Source organism: Dermacentor variabilis, chromosome 2, assembly GCF_050947875.1.
Source record: "Dermacentor variabilis isolate Ectoservices chromosome 2, ASM5094787v1, whole genome shotgun sequence".
Lineage (NCBI taxonomy): Eukaryota > Metazoa > Arthropoda > Arachnida > Ixodida > Ixodidae > Dermacentor > Dermacentor variabilis.
This window is the reverse complement of record NC_134569.1, coordinates 252,775,101-252,795,942: the sequence shown is the minus strand read 5'-3', so window position 1 is coordinate 252,795,942 and position 20,842 is coordinate 252,775,101. Positions and strand designations below refer to the sequence as shown.

Genomic DNA, 20,842 nt, shown 5'->3' with positions numbered 1-20,842 from the left:
ACGAGGCGTATAGAGATTTATACAGTACCAGTGGCACCCACGACGCTAATGGCGTAGAGGATAGTCTAGAGGAATTTGACATCCCACAAGTAACGCTGGAAGAAGCAAAGAAAGCCTTGGGAGCTATGCAAAGGAAGAAAGCAGCTTGGGAGGATCAGGTAACAGCAGATTTGTTGAAGGATGGTGGGTAGATTGTTCTAGAAAAACTGGCCACCCTGTATACGCAATCCCTCATGACCTCGAGCGTACCGGGATCTTGGAAGAACGCCAGCATAATCTTACGAAGGAACAGCGCCAACGAAGACGATCACAAGTGGGGAGAACGACACAGGACAAGCGTCTAGCCCAAATGAATGTTGTCCTCAACAAAATCTTAATCCATAGGAAAGGGGATGCCAAAGACTTGAAAAATTATGTACCGATCAGCTTACTGTCCATGGCCTACAAAGTATTTACTAAGGTAATCGCAAATAGAATCAGGGACACCTTATACTTCTGTCAACCGAATGACCAGAGAGGATTTCGTAAAGGCTACTCAACAATAGACCATATTCACACTATCAATCAGGTGATAGATAAATGTGCGGAATATAACCAACCCTTACTCAATTCAATTCAGCTTTATTCAGCATCTGTCAGATGTTTGGAGCATGGACAAAAAGCCTGAAAAGGCTTGACTTGGTTCGTGCACCATAGCATGGCATACAGTGGCATCAATTCCATACAAAAAGCACAGGAAAAAATCAACTTGCACGAAATGCAGAAACTACCGAAAATACAAGAACAATGCAAACAATCCATGAGTACACAGAAATATTGTGGCAAACTCACTGGATCAGAAACGAGGAAAAAATGTAAAACGCGTTAAAATTATTTTTTTCATGACCTTTTTGAAAAGACTCGTAGAATAGAGATTAGACGGTAGTTTCTAAGGTCATTCCTACCACCTTTTAGGTACATTGCTGTAATTTTTGCTTTCATTGATTACGGGAAAGTGTTTGATTCAGTCGAAACCTCAGCAGTCATGCAGGCATTACGGAATCAGGTTGCAGACGAGCTGTATGCAAAAATACTAAAACATATCTATAGCGGCTCCACAGCCACCGTCATCATCATCATCATCATCAGCTTAGTTACGCCCACTGCAGGGCAAAGGCCTCTCCCATACTTCTCCAACTACCCCGGTAATGTACTAATTGTGGCCATGTTGTCCCTGCAAACATCTTAATGTCATCCGTCCACCTAACTTTCTGTCGCCCCCTACTACGCTTCCCTTCCCTTGGAATCCAGTCCGTAACCCTTAATGACCATCGGTTATCTTCCCTCCTCATTACATGTCCGGGCCATGCCCATTTCTTTTTCTTGATTTCAACTAAGATGTCATTTACCCGCGTTTGTTCCCTCACCCAATCTGCTCTTTTGTAACCTTACACCTATCATTCTTCTTTCCATATCTCGTTGCGTCGTCCTCAATTTCAGCAGAACCCTTTTCGTAAGCCTCCAGGTTTCTGCCCCGTGGGTGAGTACTGGTAAGACGCAGCTGTTATACACTTTCCTCTTGAGGGATAGTGGCAACCTGCTGTTCATGATTTGAGAATGCCTGCCAAATGCACCTCAGCCCATTCTTATTCTTCTGGTTATTTCAGTCTCATGATCCGGATCTGCGGTCACTACCTGCCCTAAGTAGGTGTATTCCCTTACCACTTCCAGTGCCTCGCTACCTATGGTAAACTGCTGTTCTCTTCCGAGACTGTTAAACATTACTTTAGTTTTCTGTAGATTAATTTTCAGACCCACCCTTCTGCTTTGCCTCTCCAGGTCAGTGAGCATGCATTGCAATTGGTCTCCTGAGTTACTAAGCAAGGCAATATCATCAGCGAATCGCAAGTTGCTAAGGTATTCTCCATCAACTTTTATCCCCAATTCTTCCCACTCCAGGTCTCTGAATACCTCCTGTAAACATGCTGTGAATAGCATTGGAGATATCGTATCTCCCTGTCTGACGCCTTTCTTTATTGGGATTTTGTAGCTTTCTTTGTGGAGGATTACGGTGGCTGTGGAACCGCTATAAATATCTTCCAGTATCTTTACATATGGCTCATCTACACCCTGATTCCGTTGCGCCTTCATGACTGCTGAGGTTTCGACTGAATCAAATGCTTTTTCGTAATCAATGAAGGCTATATATAAGGGTTGGTTATATTCCGCACATTTCTCTATCACCTGATTGATAGTGTGAATATGGTCTATTGTTGAGTAGCCTTTACGGAATCCTGCCTGGTCCTTTGGTTGACAGAAGTATAAGGTATTCCTGATTCTATTTGCGATTACCTTAGTAAATACTTTGTAGGCAACGGACAGTAAGCTGATCGGTCTATAATTTTTCAAGTCTTTGGCGTCCCCTTTGTTATGGATTAGGATTATGTTAGCGTTCTTCCAAGATTCCGGTACGTTCGAGGTAATGAGGCATTGTGTATAGTCGTATATAGCGTAGTATATAGCGTAGTATATAGCGTAGTATATAGCGTAGTCCACCATAAAGAAAGCAACAAAATCCCAATAAAGAAGGGCGTCCGGCAGGGAGATACTATCTCGCTAATGATACTCACAGCCTGTTTGCAGGAGGTATTCAGAGACCTGCGATGGGAAGAATTAGGTATAAGAGTTGTGGGGATGCGCGACTCCCACGCGTCCCCTGATATGTTGTTTTCCCGCATAGCTCTCGTCTCCTGCAATCCGGCGTCGCCGCGTGGCCTGCGTGATGCCGTGATGCCCCCGGCAGTCGTTCTGGTTGAAGCGCAGTACAAGAGATGACGCGAGTGTTGCGCTGCTAACGGCGGCGTTACGTGGACACCACGGTGGATACTGAAAGGAGAAGGCTCTTGCTCCTTGGTCCAGGATCGGCAAGCTGCACGGACGTTCCGTGAGTGTGCCGATGCATGCTTCTGCGAGACCGTCTCGCGTGGCTTCCTTCGAACGTGCCACCGTTCGCGTGACCGTACGCGCGAACGACCAGGCGTTGGGTTCCAGCATGGGGCGAACATATTCACTCGTTATCCGGTCGTGGTGAGTCGGACTTCTAGATTTGTCGTGCGCCCATCCGCATGTTTTGTGGATAGCAACTCGGCTAGCAGGCTATCTATGAAAGGTGCAATAAATGCCCCTGTGATTTTTTTCACTACTGTGTTGTCGTTCCTTTTTCCCAAGAGCAGGGGTGAGAAAGCCACAGAGTAAATGGAGAATACCTTAGTATCTTGCCATTCACTGATGATATCGCCTTGGATAGCAACTCAGGGGACCGATTTCAATTCATGCTCACGGACCTGGAGACGCAAAGCAGAAGGGCGGATCTGAAAATTAATCTGCAGAAAACTAAAGTAATCTTTAACAGTCTCGGAAGGGAACAGCAGTATACGATAGGTAGCGAGGCGGTGGAAGTGGTAAGGGAATACGTCTACTTAGGGCAGGTAGTGATCGTGGATCCGGATCATGAGACAGAAATAATCAGAGTAAGAATGGGCTGGGGTGCGTTTGGCAGGCCTTCTTAGATCATGAACAGGAGGTTGCCATTATCCCTCAAAAGACAGGTGTATAACAGCTGTGTCTTACCAGTACTTACCTAAGGGGCAGAAACCTGGAGGCTTACGAATAGGGTTCTACTTAAATTGAGGACTACGCAGCGAGCTATGGAAAGAAGAATGATAGGTTTAACGTTAAGGGATAAGAAAAGAGCAGATTGGATGAGCGAACAAACGCGAGTTAATGACTTCTTAGTTGAAAACAAGAAAAAGAAATGCGAATGGGCAGGAGATGTAATGAGGAGGGAAGATAACCGATGGTCATTAAGGGTTACGGACTGGAGTCCAAGAGAAGGGAAGCGCAGCAGGGGGTGGCTGACAGGTGGGCGGCTGAGATTAAGAAGTTTGAAGGGACAACATGGCCACAATTAGCACAAGACCGGGATAGTTGGATAAGTATGGGAGAGGCCTTTGCCCTGCAGTGGGCGTATCCAAATTGACTATTATTATTATTATTATTATTATTATTATTATTATTATTATTATTATTATTATTATTATTATTATTATTATTATTATTATTATTATTATTATTAAGAAGAAGAATCATAATGTACGTACGTTCGCTTGGATTGGAACACCTTTCCACTTGGGAAGCGGTAAATTTCGCAAAACACATTTTGCTTGGACCTAACTGTTTGTATTTCAAAATAATCTGTAGTTTGGTTCAATTCTTCTATTACGTCACGATGCAAATCATTTATTGTCATTAACAACATGCCTCCGCTCCCCTAACATGGGCGATTTATGATCCATTTCGCTTGAAAAGGAAAGACGAGAGGTAAAGAGCGCTTAGCTACAATAATTTTTTTAAGGCAATGTCTTCCTCAGCGTGTGGCTCCTACTTTTCTGTACCGCTTACCTGGGTTTCTAGGTATTTTCGTGAGTCGATCCCGAAGATAGCGCAATCTAAAACTGTGCTGTGGTCACGAAAGTAGAGCAGTCTAAAAAAGAAGGTCATTTATGCGGGTATGTGCCGGTGAAAAGTGTGCGCTTATCCTGTAGGTAGTGCAGTCAAAAAATTATTCAAGCCAACGCTCCTCTTACTTCCCTAGAGGGTAACGCAACAGAATGCCGTGCGCCGTGATTCCGCTGCTTCCTTAACTCGCTCGGGTGGATATTCTCTTTCATACATTGCAACTGGTCAAATGCCAGAACGTAAAATAAAGCTAGAGACAAACGTGCAAGAGACCTACACAGCGCCGACCGCTTTTCTTCTCCAAAGCGAAAAATCAAAGGGGTGCTCACATATTGCTCACCAAGTGCGCCAATCACATGAGCTTCAATAATTTCTCTCTTCATGTGTTCTGTTGCTTTATTAGCATGAAATGATTTTAGCTTCCGTTGTCGACGACATTCAAGAGACCTTGAGCCAAAAGCCACAGCCTATATCTAGGCACTCAAGACGACAACGGAAGAAGAACGAAACGACAACATCCTGACAACGTTGCAAAACAAAAAGAGATCATCCAGGCAACCTGTCAAAAGTTAGAAAATGCAATATCTGGCCCCCGACCCGTTGTACGGGACCGCGTTACATTACTGTCCAAACAAGTTCCAAAAATATTTATTGCCATTTCTTCCTAATGTTTGTTCACAATAACAATCAAGCTGTAACTTCTGGTAAAGTGAAGTTCAATCTGTCATTTCCAATAGCGATGTCGAAACGGCATATTCCATACACTTCAATACCGTGGCGGCTTGCGCTAGTTGGTACATACTCTACAGGTTAACAGGGTGCGTCTCGCATCAGCATTCCGTCTTTAGCCTTTACTGAGGCAGAACTAATTTAATGACCGCAGTAATTCTAGGAAAACCTAATCGGTGTCTCATTCTTGTCGTCACGCGCAGTGATGTACTGTGTTTTCTTTAGGTATACATGTGTGTTCCTTTCTTAACAAAAATTTCAGTCATCAGTCAGCGCTGGTGTGTGTTCCCCCTCTTGTCTTTTGTCTTTTCGCGCTGTTCCCCTGTAGAGTACACCTCACACTTTATTATTATCTTCTGGCGGGTCCACTGCGTCTGTGTTGCTTGTGCTTTATTCAACGCCAGTGGTACGTGAGTTCGCGGCGAGGATTTCGTGCCGCCTTGGGAGATGGCGCCAGGTTGCGCGACCAAGCCGGCCGCGTCCGCCGTGCTGCGGATGTTTTTCCGTAACGCGACTTGCAACGAGGCTCAGTTGAAAACAAGTTCATGGCGGCTGAGGAAGCTTTCAAGCCTGTGTCGCCACCTGGGCGCATACGCTTCTGCTTCGTTCTTCATTTTCCATGAAGTCGCTGTTACAAATGCTGATGCCGAGCATTGCAGCGCAATGGAAGGAGAGGTAGGAAGCGTTTTCCGGAAACCGATCGCTTAGCGAGTTACGCACCCAGGCAGAAGACTGCTTGACTGGGCCCACAATGCCAGGATTAGGCGGCCATTCACGAAGGCGACAGCACCGCCACGTACTGCGTCCACCTACCTAAGACCGCACGTTTATTACCGACCACTTCGACGCGACCAGAAGAAAATTGCGCACTTGCGCCCGAAAGGCAAAGCACCGATTGCGATAGCAAATGTATAGATAGAGGGACGAAGTAAGCATAGTAGTTCTATCGGCCATATAAACTTGTAAACACTCGCTTACTAACTAAGTTAACAATCACAGAATATGTAAGCGTGAGTCAACGAGAACGTAGAAAGAAACACACACACAGAGACAACTCTGTCTTCTTTCACCTTCTTTCTACGTCCTAGTTGAGTCTAGCTTACACATTCTGTAATGAATTCGAACCGACTAGCCCGGCAACGTGCTTTAACTAAATTAACCAGCACGATGTCACGCACGCACAGGAAAACATGAACACATCTCGCTCCATGACAGCGTAAACTGTCTGTGATAATGCTGGAGTTATGAATCGCGGCCGCGGCCGCTGCGAGCGAATTCACCTCCGTGCATCTGTCCCTTTAGCGCGAACGAAACCGTGAAAGCGCAGCGCAGACGAAGCTACCAGCACTACGCGCGCTCTACAAACAACGCAGATCGCTTTGAATATAAGGCCAGCGAGGGCACGAACTTTGGCCACGTCGCAGATCGCTTTCAAGGCACACGAGGGCTGGCAACGCGTCCCTACGGCGTCCACCAAAGGCGTCTACTACGCCGTCCACGATTCTCGTGGCCAACGCCGAACGGCACACCGCGGTTGTCTCCACTCTGTACAGGAGGACATCGAGGCACCCTATGAGCCACCGGAGAAGAATGCCCCATCGGCCTCGCGTGCCACAGGAGAGGGCATGGATCCGGGCGGCGTTCCTCACTCGCGCACTCGAGATTGAACCGCGTTCGCCGGCTCACCCTCACAAGCTTTCATTCATACGGAACCTCACGGCGACGCCGATGGCAGAAGTGCACCTGGAGTGTCCATATAATTGTTATCGCAATAAAAGTAGCGACACACGCCGAGCACCTTGCACTGTTAGAAGAAGAAAAGCGGTTGAACGCGGCTGCGCCACAGGCTGCAAAACACGCCATATGTACGCAATTGTTTCCTATCAGTGTCTGTGAAAGGAAACAATCGCGTCCACATGAACCAGTGCACAGTACACTTTTGAACAAATGTACACTCTTTGGGTCGTATCTTGCCACACAACAATAATCGTCGATTGTCTTACTTGAGTCCCCTTTGTTGAAAGCGCTGCTCTCGCTACTTTCCTGTCGAGAATACTCTGTCATGCTGATAAGGAGCATGCCTTTCGTGACTTGGAAGTACTGGGCTCGAAGCGTTAAATAAAGGAAATGCGGACAAGACAGATGAGGATTGTTGTTATGTGGGAAGATACGGCCAAATGGGTGTAATTTTGCATAAAAGTTCGTGGAGTGTTGCGGTCTGACTGATATACACTTTTGCACAGGATAACGGCACGCAATTCGCGACAACGTACTTCGTCGGCCCGACGGGCACCAGTGGTTATTAGGAGTATCTCGCAGTCGGCATTCCGAGATATGCCCTTCTTCATCGCGATATATTCATCCCGCCTCTCGCCAGCCGTTTCACAACCTTTACCTTGCCCTACGCGGCCGTTTGGGCGCGTAGGCATCTATTTCTGTGGGTCCCTGCCCCTGACACCGGCCGGAAAGCGCTGGGCCACTCCGGCAGTTGACCACCTCACGCAATACGCCGAAACTGCCGCCCTTCCGGCAGCTACAACGCGCGGCTCCCTTCCTGCTTCTTCGATTCATCCTGCGTCGTGGGCCACCTCAGGAACTGCTCAGTGATCGCGGACGTGTCTTCCTGTCCAAAGTGGTTGAAGCCATTCTTCGCACTCTTCATCGTGCAGCTGCGGCATACCATCGTCCAACCAATGGATTTACGGAACGCTGCAACCGTACGCTCCGCGACATGCTTGCCATGTACGTCGCCTCCAACCACACAAATGGGGACGTAATTCTGCCCTTCGTGACCTACGAGTACAATATCGCTGAGAGCACCACTGGTTTTTTACCCTTTTTCTTACTGTACGTGCACTACTCGTAAACGATCGGCACAAGTCTACCATACCGGCCGGATACATCTGAATGTGCGCCCATTTCTGCCACGCAAGACGTGCTTGCGTAGCTCTCGGTTCCTTCCGCTGCACCTGGTTCGTCTTCAAAGCTACTAAAGTACGAAGTGCCCTACTGCGTCGTAGAACGCGCATTCCCCGTCAACTACGTAATCGAACCCGTTGAACTGTCTTCGGACATGCGCCGTCATGGACGAGACATTGTGCACATCGAGCGCCCGAAGCCGTACTATGATCCACTCATAGTGAGGAGCTGATAGGTTGCCGGACGGCTCCCTTTTCGTTCCCGGGGTAAATGTAGCGAAGAAGAGGGACGCTATAGTGGGCCATCCTCTTCAGCGCTTTCTGGTGGGGCAATCTTTCCAGCGCTTTCGCTCGGGGAACGCCCCTCGTGCTGGGACCGTACCTTGCTCTACCGGTCGGTCACAAACGCCGGGGACGCCTTCATAATTTATTTATTTATTCAGCTGCCTCACGGGCTCCAACTGGAGTATTATGTGAGAGGGGGTTAGAAATTCGGCTGCCAACAGACGCACTTCGAACATTCGTATTTGAACATCGTTGTACAATAGTAAGTAAATAAACAAACTGGCACATTGAACGAAAAGGAAACACTTCAAAAGAAAATGCTGCATATTTCTTCTTTGAATAATTTTATTTAATAATGGAGTTTCACGCGCCAAAAAGCATGGTCCGATTATAAGGCACGCTGTAGGGGGAGGGGGGGGGGGGCAGGGTTCTCCGGAAATTTGGACCAGCTGGGGTTAAATTGCACCGGAATTTAAATACACGGGTGTTTTCGCATTTCGTCCCTATCGAAATGCGGCCACCGAGGCCGGGATTCCCTCCCGCCACCTTCTGCTTAGAAGCCTAGCACTGCAGCCACGTATGAACCACAGCGCGCTTTTTTTTTTAGATAATGGCGTCAGACATGTGAACAACGTTGTCCGGGAGACCATCCCTATAGATTGTTGCACGTGGCAAGATTGATGAGTTGAATGCAGTATTTTTCCACGAAAGCTATTTGAAATGCAGGTGATTATGCAATCGTTACCAAGCGCGATTTGTCTCTGTAGAGGTAGGGCGAATAGATGATTTCTATAAACAAGTTTCTGGAAGAAACAAGTAAGTGAGATTGTTCTGCGAGATTCTATTGAAGGAATGAACAACGATGTCCTAATGTTACTTATGCTGGAATTCCAGTTGCAGTCTCGTGCAGTAAAACGAGTGGCCCGATTTCGCACGCCTTCAAGGGAAGGAATGAGGCATTCTTGATGAGGTGACTAAATGGACGATGCGTATTCAAGCTGAGTGCGAACAAATGTTTGATAGGCGAGTTGCCGAGTCGAAGTGGGCATGCCTCTGAGGTTGCGCTTTAGATGACCTAATGTGCGGTTAATTTTAGCAGCGACTTTTCTTTTCAATGTTGGTTCTCCATGAGAGATTAGGAAAATAATGAACGCCGAGGTACTTATATGATGACGCGAGGGTGACTGGACTGTTATTAGGTGAAGAAGAATATAGAAAATTGCATTGTTTTCGTATAAATATCATTAATCGGCATTGATCAGTGTTATAAGACATTTGCCATGATGAGCGCCACGTAGTAATGTGGTCGAGATTTTCCTGGAGACCTATATGCTAGTTCACAGAGCGGATTTCGCGATAAATAAAGCCATCGTCCGTGATAGATTCGATTGTCGCGGTGATGTTTAATGGTAAGTCGTTAATATAGATTAGAAATAATAATGGACCGATTACACAGCCTTACACGCTCCACGAAGCACAAATGGGACATCCCTTAGATGTACTTAAGGCGCCGTTTATCGTCTTGCACACTTCGACCTTACCAGCATGTATTGTGCACATTCGTGGTTTACTGCGTCATTGATTAAAAAAAATTATGGGGTTTAACGTGCCGCAACCACTTCCTGGTTATGAGGCACGCCGTAGTGGAGGACTCCGGAGATTTCTACCACCTGGGGTTCTTTAACGTGCACCTAAACCTAAGTACACGGGTGTTTTCGCATTTCACCCCCATCGAAATGCAGCCGCCGAAGCCGGGATTTGATCCCGCGACCTCGTGCTTAGCAGCCAAACACCATAGCCACTTAGCAACCACGGCGGGTAGGCCATTGATCGAACGCAGTTGGTTTCAGCCACAGGGGAGCCAGCCTTCCTAACACTTGCTACGCCCACTACACCGTTTGAGCTGTCCACTTGCTAGCCAACTTGCAGACTATGTCCTTATTGAGTAGTGCAGTTCAGTACCTCAAGTACGTAGTAGCCGTCACGTTGCCAACGAAAAATGAGACACGCCGCTTATAGCCACCACGGGCAACGCGGCGATGAGCCACAGTGTGTCTGGTGTAGAATCTAAAAAAGTTTGCACCCTTTGGGGTGTATATTTGCCTCACAACAATAATCGTCATCTGTGCTGCCCGCATTTCTTTTCAACGCTGCGAGCCCGGTACTTCCAAGTCACGAACGGCACGCGCCTGGCAGAGCGTGTCAGAACGTTCTCGACAGGAAAGCCGCGAGCACAGCGTTTTCAATAGAAGAAGCACGAGCAAGACAGACGATGGTTATTGTTGAGAGGCAAGCATAGACCCCGAATGGTGCAACCGTTTTTAGAGTGTAGCAGCCATATGAAGGACTATCACGGACAATCTCCGATTGTCGAGAGCTGTGATCTATGCAAGCCAATCAAGTTCTTAGTCTTTACCGGAATGAGATTATCCGAATAAGACACTTTGAGAGCTGATTAAGTTTAGAACATTATTATAGCGCGCCGCCAGCCCCCTTCTGTTTTTCTCTTTCTTACGGCGTTTTCGCGGCAAATGCGACTGAAAACTAAATCTCAAACCTACAAATGATGACAGCAATTTCAATGATAATCTAAAAGAATGAACAAGTTGTAGGCTTGCCTAATGTTTCCTATTTTTACTACAAAGAAAGTGCTAATGTTCGTTGGGTACTGTTTTCTTGCGAATATTCAGTAGTGTGGTGTACATCAGCGACGCAGGTCAAGCAGGACTACCGAGAGGCGCTCGTCAAAGGCCTTCCGTTCCCCATCTTGACTATTGGCGAGTACTTGAGCCAGGACCTGGAAGGGTTCTGCTGGGGCCGGCGCTACCGCCTCGCCGGCCACTACGCTTTCATCCTGCTCTGGTATGTGTCTTCCTTATCCTTCCAAGACGTGTGTGTAAGGCCAGCATCAGGCATCTCGAGCCTCGCCTTTGATGCATCTTGAGCCGTTAACACAAAAATGACTTAAGAAAGCGAGGACATGAAACCTAATGTTGCACTGCAACGGCTCTGAGTTTCGCTTTGAAGAGGCAAATGTGCTGGATCGCCATCACGATCGGGAAATGCGGGACATTTATCAAACCTATTATACCAATAAATATGGGGCCAGATAAGTGAATCAACTTTCGGCGCCCTTACACGACAAGGAGTTCGCGCTTTTGGCCCTATGTCATCCCTAATTTAACCCGGATGTTATTTTAGCAAACACTCTTGCCATAGATGAGTTCTTACAGTTTCTACTGCTGATTCAATAACATACCGACATGACGATATGACCAGTGCATCTTGTACATTGCTTACCTTATGTATATATTTGTGTGTTCTCCATCAGCAAATCTTGTTGCCAGTCAGCGCTCATGTTTATCCTTCTTTCGTTAGCACTTCGTTCTTCTTCTTTTATAGCCTCACTTCACTACTTCGCGCTGAAAAAATTACAGCATGAGACCCCCCTGCACCCGTCTGTTCTCGTGGTGGGAGCACATCGGTTATCATCCTGCCTCCAAAGTACATGTACACTGCGCCCGGAACGTTGAGACAGGACAATGCAATGTATACACCCGGGCTCTTTTTACTGACAGCAAGCGCAGCTCAAGCTGCAGTTTCTCTAGAGGTGTCTCGTCGCCTACATCCTCCGAATCAGGGTCGGGCAGACCCAGCGTTCGTCAAACTCGGAGGACGAGCACGCAATCCGAACATGTTACTCGCCCTCGGAGGAGAAAATGACAGTGGTGCGAAAACCACGTTACCATTGCTACTGTCCGATTTCGCCTTGTCAAAGCTCGTGGCGCTTGCGGGACAAACGGCGGATGCTCTGGTTCTACATGCGCCCGTTGAGATTAAGGCTGCCAACAGCGTCGACGCTGTGTTATAACCACGTGGCTGGAAACGCTCTGAATCTCCATGACTGCTCTGACGACCGGGTGTCTGAGACCGCTCGACGCCAGCGGAGAGCAAGGGAACCTGCGGAACAAAAGGCACGCACTCTCTTTCAACGAAGAGAGCGCTGCTCGCGAGAGCAGCCGCCGAAGTTGCCACAAGTGGGTGCTCGGTGTGCGCGCGCGTCCGGTGGCGTCGAGCTTTCCTCACGAGGTGCCACTGGGCGCTGCCATCCAGCGCAAAAGTATCCGAGTGCGCCAATTAAAATTCACACTTCTATGTGTGGCCTAAGGTGAACATCACCACGAGTTGTCATAAATTCATGTTTAAGGTGATGTTTCGGAAATTGAAAGTGTGCAAAAGGTGACATGAACTTGCCCTATACTTACAGCAGAATTCCTACAGGTCTTAAAGGGGCCCTGAACCACTTTTTATCCAAGTCAGCAAATGCATACTGAACTTGACCTTGAGGCACAGTTGGAATTTGACTTTGGATGTCCACATAGACGCCACTACTTCCCATTTCGGCGCCCACGACGCGCCAGGCCCAGAGGCTATCCCTCGGCTTCTTCTAAGATGGGCAAGATATACTCCGGCGTAACGTGCGCGCGCGGCCACGCGCGTCGCGGTTAAGCGACGTCTGTGAAAAACGCGCAGTCTACAGTTCGGCGTCACGGCGTAGCCGGCGTGCACAGGTGCGCTTGGCGAACTCAACGCCGCCGGCGCGGAGATAGAGCGTGTTCTATTTCACGCGGCTGACGCTAGACCAGAATGCAATGCGCGCTGTAGCGGCAGCGAGCAGAAGGCAGAATGGCGGCCTGCGGTGCGCGTACTGACAGTGTGGCTGTGGTTTTTTTCAACATCCGTGTGTGATGACAGCGCGAGTGAGGACGCCTGTTTGAAGCGATTCGCAACTATCCATGTGTATACGATGCGAAACGCATGGACTACCGCGACACAGAGCGGAAGAACAACGCGTGGGAACCTATACGAAAGCAGTGTGGTCTCGCCACAGGTAAGCTGCATTTCGCAGCTCCTGTACTAGCTGGTGCTAGTCGCCGAGTTGAGGGCGCTTGTCGAATAGCTTTCGTATGTACATGGTCCGCTTCCGTTTTATGCGAAGCATATTACTAAGCTCAACCCAGCTCCTCAGGCGCGGCGGTGTCGCCTTCAAGGCTGACCACGTGACACCGTGACGTCACGACAGAGGAGAAACGGGGCTCCAACTCGCGCCGTCGCTCGCGGCGTCGCGGCGGTATATAAGCAGCTGCGCTTGTTTCTAGGTGGCTTTGGCTCAACTCTTGCAAGATGGGCTGGGTGGGAATAGAACCAGGGTCTCCGGAGTGTGAGACGGAGACGCTACCACTGAGCCACGAGTACGATGCTTCAAAGCGGTACAAAAGCGCCTCTAGTGAATGCGGTGTTGCCTTAGAAACGAGCTGTTTCTAAGGCTCAGGCGTGCGTCGCTTGCTCAGGCGCACATTTCGTTGCCGCGCCGAACGCTGCGTTGCTCGACGCTCACCGCGTCCAATGCGGGGCGCGTAGTCGCTGCGCCGTAGCCCATTCTTACACCCCTTGGCGGATCGACGGGAACGCTGTCGCGTTCCACTCTTGAAGGCGAAGCAGAGTAACGCATGAGTTGTTTCTTCGTCTAGCCGAACCAAATATAGCCAAGCAACAGCAGTTCACCAGGCTAAACAGTGGTTCAACTACTAAAATAAAGGCTAGTATGCTTCGCATCCTGGGCTTAACCTTAGCTAAGCCACAGCCATTTTTTTGACGGAGCCGACGTACTAGCAATATGAGTGCGATGTTCTGGTTGTCAGGACAAGTTAACGCCATCCCGCAAAAGTTTTCGTTTTATGCGCGCGCTACCCGAACAGCACGCTATTCGCCGCAGCCGTGAAGTTGCGCTCCCGGACCTAGAGGTGGCGCCAGCCTCGCGCTGCGCGCGCACGCCGAACTGTAGAGGAAGCAAATTTCTTGCGCCCCCTGGCGTCGCTAGCGCAGCGTATCCGACTTCGCCTGCCGCGGCCTGGCGCGCCGAGAACGTCGGACTATATCTTGGCCTACGGCGGAACTGACGGTGTCTCATGCCTTTGCTGCGCTACAGGGAGGTTGCTATGCGCGGCTTTCTCGCACCGAATGGCAAGTGGCGCACTTCGCCCTTTCGCGCAGCAGAACAGTTTCCGGGTGCCCCACGACATGTCGCCGTCTGCCTTGCAGCCGCATGCCTCGACTGTGTCCGATGGCCACGCCGGCGCAGGCTCGCCGTGGAGCACGCCTCAGCCGTGAGGTCAGCAGACGGGCTCCCCGCGGCACCGCCTACGTAGCAGACACAGCTACGTGCAGCCGTAGTGCGTTCGCTATGTGCGCGACGGGGCTGGAATGCGCGCTTCGCATCGTGTGCTTCATTCACTCTGGCCCTTCTACTTGATGCGGATCGGCTTTGTCCTGCACCAGCTTGTCCGACGGAAAGTAGCCACACACCTATTGCTCATTGGAAGCGTTGCCAATGGCTTAATATAAAGAAATGTATGTCGACGCTTCGATGAAGGAACTGCCAAGAGCGTGCGCGTGCTAGGAAGCGCACGTGGGGTCTCAACTTGTGTTTCGCTTGTTTCGAGGCTAGGTGACCTATCGAACTCTAATCAAAATTAGCGAGACCTGACGACCACGACACCGATAAGCTGTGTAGTCAAAGTTTCGTTCTTACGTTGGCAGCCGCGGCTATGCGCGTGAAGATGGCAGTCGGCTTATTACGGAAATTCGTATTTAAATTCTTATCGAAATTCCAAGCGCCGATTTTTGCCTACTTGTGCCTGTTTAGTAAACTATGTCAACAAATGCACACAGTAAGAGCACAAAGAAGCGCACTCATTGAAACACTCTTATTGATTGATTTCAACTATCGGTCAGTGACAGCATTCTGTGGGAATTTATCCCCTGGCATCATGGAGCAGGCGACAAAATTGAAATAGGGAAGACCAGATCCCTGAGGTAGGGGGGTCGTGTTTCTGAAGAATGATCTCACTTCGGGATAATGTCACCACAAGCACACTACAGCAAGATTCACTATAATCTTCTGAATAAAAAAAATTTCCATAAATTCTCTTCCCAAAACACTTGAACAAATGTCGCAACATTAAAAGGACAAGAAGGGTTGCGGAGCTGCAGTACCGGCCATAGGCAAAAGCAGATTTGAAAACATTGCTGCTGCGCGACAGAAGAAGATGAAGTACGCAGCGGGTGCCGTCAGCACGAGAAATCACGCAAAACTAAAGAAAGGGCGGCCAGCGTCGACGTGGCCGGGCGAGAGGCGGGACAGTGGAGGTGGCGACGAGCCGAGCCGGAGGGCCGTCGCGCACCGGTTGGCCCTGCTCGTCTGCGCACGCGGGCCCGGTGCGGAGACATTCGAGCGGCCCTGTCCCACGCTGCTGCACGAACACCAAGGCAAGCACCACAGACGACGGAACTATTTAGGACTATCAATTTGAACTGTCAATGCAAGTATTGGTTATTTGTAAAACGGAAGGACTGACAAATATGATACCTCGATGAGCAACAGACAAGGATAAATGCACAGTCACCGAACTTTCTTGAGCTTGTACCATATCGCGTCAATTCTTGTCGTGAGATAACAAATGGTTTCTCTCTTAAACATTCGGTCTATGTGTAATTAGAGGACGACCTCGATTATGTTCTGCACAGCATGCGTTGCAATTTGGTGACGATATTGCTAACAGAAACAGGGGCAGCGCAGGACGCCGATTTCAAGAATATTCCGGGGTAAGAACATTTCTACCTCAATCGCCTTTCACGAGGAGGGGGCGTTGTGATTTATGCAAATCAAAAGTTCAAGGTAGATTCGGCCCAAGTTTTTTTATAACGATGAATATAGAAGCTTATTGCAAAAAAATAATGTGAAAATGTGGTCAGTATTCTATAGACCTCCATCCGGCCATGTCACGCCATTCCTAAGCGTTCCTGAAAGCCGTCTTGATTTGTGTTGCTTACAAAATTCAATTACTCGTATTGGAGGGGACTTCAATATTAATGCCATGGCGTTGGAAGGTACTAGTTTTGATTTTATGTCTCTTATTCTAGCAAATAATTTCAAGAACTTAACCAAAACGCACACGACAATTACCGCTTCTTCCGCTAGTATTATTGATTTACTGTGGCTTCTGTTGTTACCTATGCTGGTGCAGTTGCTTATGATATCAGTGATCACTGCGCTATGTTTGCCTCATTTTCACTTCAGTCCGGAATTACGGACTCTAACTGTGATGTTTATTTTAATCAGTGTATGTCTCAGCAGGCCCTCTGCCTTTTTCCTGACTGATTACTGTCTTTCCCGGTTCTTGCTTGTTTCGAACCTGATCAATCAAACAAGTTATTTATTGCTAGGATAAAAGCAATCTATGAAGGGTGCTTTCCATGGGAAACGAAAGTAGTTAACGTCGAATTACGTAAGTCATGGATAACTCCTGAACATGTGAATATGATTAAACGCAAGAACAGGGTTTTCAAACGTTCCATCATTACCCGCGATCCTGCTGACCTGTATGTACTTACATCTTGCCGTAATCAATTGAACGAAGAGCTCCGCAGGTCTGAATGCGTATTTCAATATTGTTTCTTTGATAAAAACAAGGAAATAACTCAAACTTTCTTTGGAAATGCTTGAACGACGCATTTCTAAGCAAAAAGTAAAAGAGGCGCCCTTAGTGATCTAATCATTGAAAGTGATGCTGTGTCCAGGGCTGATCTTGTCGACAAATTTACAATATTTTTTACAAACTTTGTAATCCTGGATGCCCTCCAAGAGCGCTTAGTTCCATTTCAAATGCTCTACTGAATATGCAGTTTTTAATTGCACAGATAATGAACAGTTGTTTTCTGTGTTGATGAACCTTAAAGGGCCCCTGAAACGGTTCGGACAAATTTTGTAGACGCGTAAGATACAGCTAAACTTAATCATTCGCACCATAATTTGTGTGAAGCGTCTCATACTAAGAAAGCTGATTGCAAGTTACCCTCCTCCATAGTCATGCATTTTCTCCTAAACTCGTTCGCCGAGGGATCGGGGCTAAGCTCCGCCTTCACTGGCTCTGCGTGATGATTGCACGTCGTGTCGTCGAGTTCCGGTTCTCTAGGAGCGAGCGCGCGAAGCCTGTCCAAACTCTCCGCCAGCTGCTTGGCAGTCGACCCCAAGCGAGAGTTATCTAAGCAGCGTGCGTTGCGAGCATTCTGTCGCAGCGCCGAACGTGCCTGGTATTCCGGTAACCGCAGGCGACCTGGCTGTTTCGACAGATGGCTGGAGGCATAAACTCAAGCTGATGAAGGAACTTTAGCGTCGACGTACGTGAGCAGCCTGATTGGTCTGAACGGTCTAGCCAACCTGTAAGCGCAGAGCTTAACCAGCCGAACAAAGCGCTTATATTGTTCTCACCAAGTGTAAAACATTTTAAACACTTACAAAAACAACGTGTTAACAATTACATTCCTGCCACAAATTTACACTAGCAGTCAAGAAGAATACAATTCGCTACTGCTACTCTGTGTGGTTGAGCTTTGTGCCACCAGGTGGCTGCACCATGCAGACCATTTACGTTGTGCTTCTGCTTATCCTGTGAAACGGCACGGTCGAACGGCGAGGTCCTATCTCCTTGCGCTTGCGTTTATCCGAATACCGGCCTCGCGAAACGCTATTGTGTTAGTAATGCTCCGGTGTAAATCGACGGCTGCAAACGCGCAAATCCGGGCGCCGATCGAATAGCGGCAGTCCGATGCGCTGCAGCCAGTCCGCTCGTCTACTGCCTTGCACAGGGACACGATGTCGCAGTTTGACACATTGCCAGTCGCTACGTTTGCAGTCCGAAACGCAACTAAGTCAAATCATGGGGCTCGCCAAAAGACAGACCTACTCTCACCGCGGAGCTCTCGTCAAAATGGAGCACGTTGTAACACAAGCAGACAACGCTTGCTGTGTGCCGCAAGTGTTTAAGTATAGTGAGGAATTGTTCTTGTGCATTCCCTTTCTGTTGCTTTCTTTTTATAGGAAGAAATGAACTAATATTCCAACTATTACGAAAAACATTTATTCACCATAAAGTTGGAAAAGTTATTGATGAAGTGCCCTGGGCAGCCAATAAGGTAGTTCGCCCTACTAACATCATTGGGGCAAATGACGTCAAATGGGTGGGCGCGGCTTAAAGCTCAGCCGAGTGATGTGCCGCGATCGGCAGCGATGTACATTTTTTAAACCTTATGATGCATTACCCGATTTACGCGGAGCACTTAGATGTATCAATTAATGATCACAACGACCCACTCTAGCGGCTCCGTACGCTTGTACAAAATCGTCAAAATTGTTTTAGGGTCGCTTTAAATAAAAGTCCTACGAAGATTATAATGGCCTACAAATAAAGTCAATCAAGTTTGTTGCTGATCTCTTAGATTCTTGTTTCGTTTATATATGTATCAAGGTACTGTATCTGCGTAATTCCTTAAACGAAGCAATACTGCTAGGTTTCTAACTCCGTTAAGTTTAGTGACAAGAATATTTTATTAGGTTACCGTCATATTTCCTTTATTCTATTTTCAAAGGCTTTCCTAAAAAATTACTGTGGAGAGCAGTTGGCTTTTTTGATAAACACTCTGTGAGAATCAAATTCCAATTCAGATTTCTTAAAGCGAAATCAAGGGAGCCTGCCTTGCTGCTACGAAAAGAGACTATTTTATGAAATATTGCCATGTAAAATTAACTCTTTATATGCTTACAGGTATTGCAAAGGCGTTTGATCCTTCCAATGATGAAATTCTAATTCGTAAGTTAGAAAAGCATGGCATATGTGGCTCTTGCCTTGATATATTTCGCAAGCAGTCGCTGTATCTTAATGTACATAAGGGCATAATAATATTTCTAGCAATCCGCATTTCAATCTATATGCCGACGATGCAAGCATATTTTTGAGCGGCTACACGCTCTTCGAGCTTCTAGGCAGAGACAATGCTATTCTTGAACCATTGCGTCAGTGGTCAAATGCAGTCGAACTGTATATAAACACTAAAAAACCAAAGCTGTTTTCTTTCGACCTCTAAATTGTGTATTCACCCATAGTAATCCCATGGTGCTTTGCAATATTCTAATAGATATAACTGAAAGTTTTAAATCACTTTGAGTTTTTTTTTTGATGCCTCAATGAAATAGAAAATTATATAGCACATATTGACGCGTGTATCCTGTGCAGACGACAACGAAGATAGGGTCATTAACGGACTTCATCTAGTGGGTCAGTGAGATTCGGGGAGGACGAAGAAGACGTGTCCCTGGCCTGTTTGTTTTTGAACAAGATGTCCTGCGGTTCTTGAAGAACGTCTTTCTGTCTGCTGTCCGCGTTGTACTGCGACACTGGTGGAGGTGCTGAGTATTGACCACGCCTGATTCTCCGGAGTCCTTCTGGGAGTCGTTCATCTAGCCAGGACGCGTTATCACCTGTTACGACACCCGTGCATCGTTTTAATCGTCGACTACGAGGCCTTGCCCCGGAGTTCTCCCCTCTTCAACCACCTCCCTCCAGGAGCTCCTCACATCTCGCAATGGCCGAAACCAGTCCACCGCAAGCGCCAGAAAGCAGCCGGTTTTCCAGTCCATATCAAGCAACCGTTCTGCATCCTCTGGTTTCCGATAGATATCGCGGTGCAGTCTTCGAAGACATTGAAGACTGGCTTGACAAGTATGAACGCGTTCCGCAGATTAACCAGTGGACTGAGCAGCAAAAGCTCTCCCACGTCTATTTCGCCCTTGACGACAGTGGCCGTACTTGGTATGAAAACCGTGAAGCCAGCCTAACGACATGGAATGGCTTTCGGCAGAAAATCACGGATACTTCTGCCAATGCCGACCAACGCGACCGCGTCCAGCAGATGATGGAGCTCCGAGTATAAAAACCTAATGAGTTGGTCAAAATGTTCACCGAGGTCATGGCCCGCCTCTTTCGTAGGCTGTCCCGAACATGACTGAACAAAGAAAGTTGCGCTAGCTATTGCGAGGTGTAAAAGAGCAGTTGTTCGCGGGGCTTGTGCGAAATCCAGCAGTCCCTGTCACTGACTTTATCAAAGAGGTTACAGCTATTGAGCGGGCATTCATCAGAGATGCAGGCAGTATGATTGACTGTCCACCAGCACCACAAGCAATGCCGCCGCAGTGGCTGGCGTTTATCCGAATCCCTTGCGGGAATTGATCAGAGAACACGTCAGTGAGGAAATTCAAAAGATTCTGATGCCGACAGCGGACAGACCCGTAGCGTCAATCGCCAGAGTGGCGCGTGACGAAACCCGGCAGGCGTCACCGGCAGCCGATCTTCAGGACCACCAGCGAACCCTAAGTTACGCCACCGCTGTCCGATGTCCACCATCCGTTACAACCACACCGCAGTACCACCAGCCTCCGACAGTCGTTCCTTGGTCGCCACCGCAAGAGATGGCTTCGAGGCGCGCACCCGTTATGCAGCTACAGTCATACCACGAGC

At 48.1% G+C, this 20,842-nt stretch overlaps 1 protein-coding gene across 2 annotated transcripts in view; it reads left to right on the top strand.

The window, feature by feature from the left end:
* The window catches only part of LOC142573237 (dual oxidase maturation factor 2-like), a 547,099-nt gene that overhangs the window by 271,626 nt on the left and 254,631 nt on the right, over positions 1-20,842 (top strand). For both annotated transcript variants that reach the window (XM_075682837.1, XM_075682836.1), the window contains one exon: positions 11,138-11,291. In XM_075682837.1, coding sequence (XP_075538952.1) covers positions 11,138-11,291 — 154 coding nt within the window. The remainder of the gene's footprint in view (positions 1-11,137; positions 11,292-20,842) is intronic.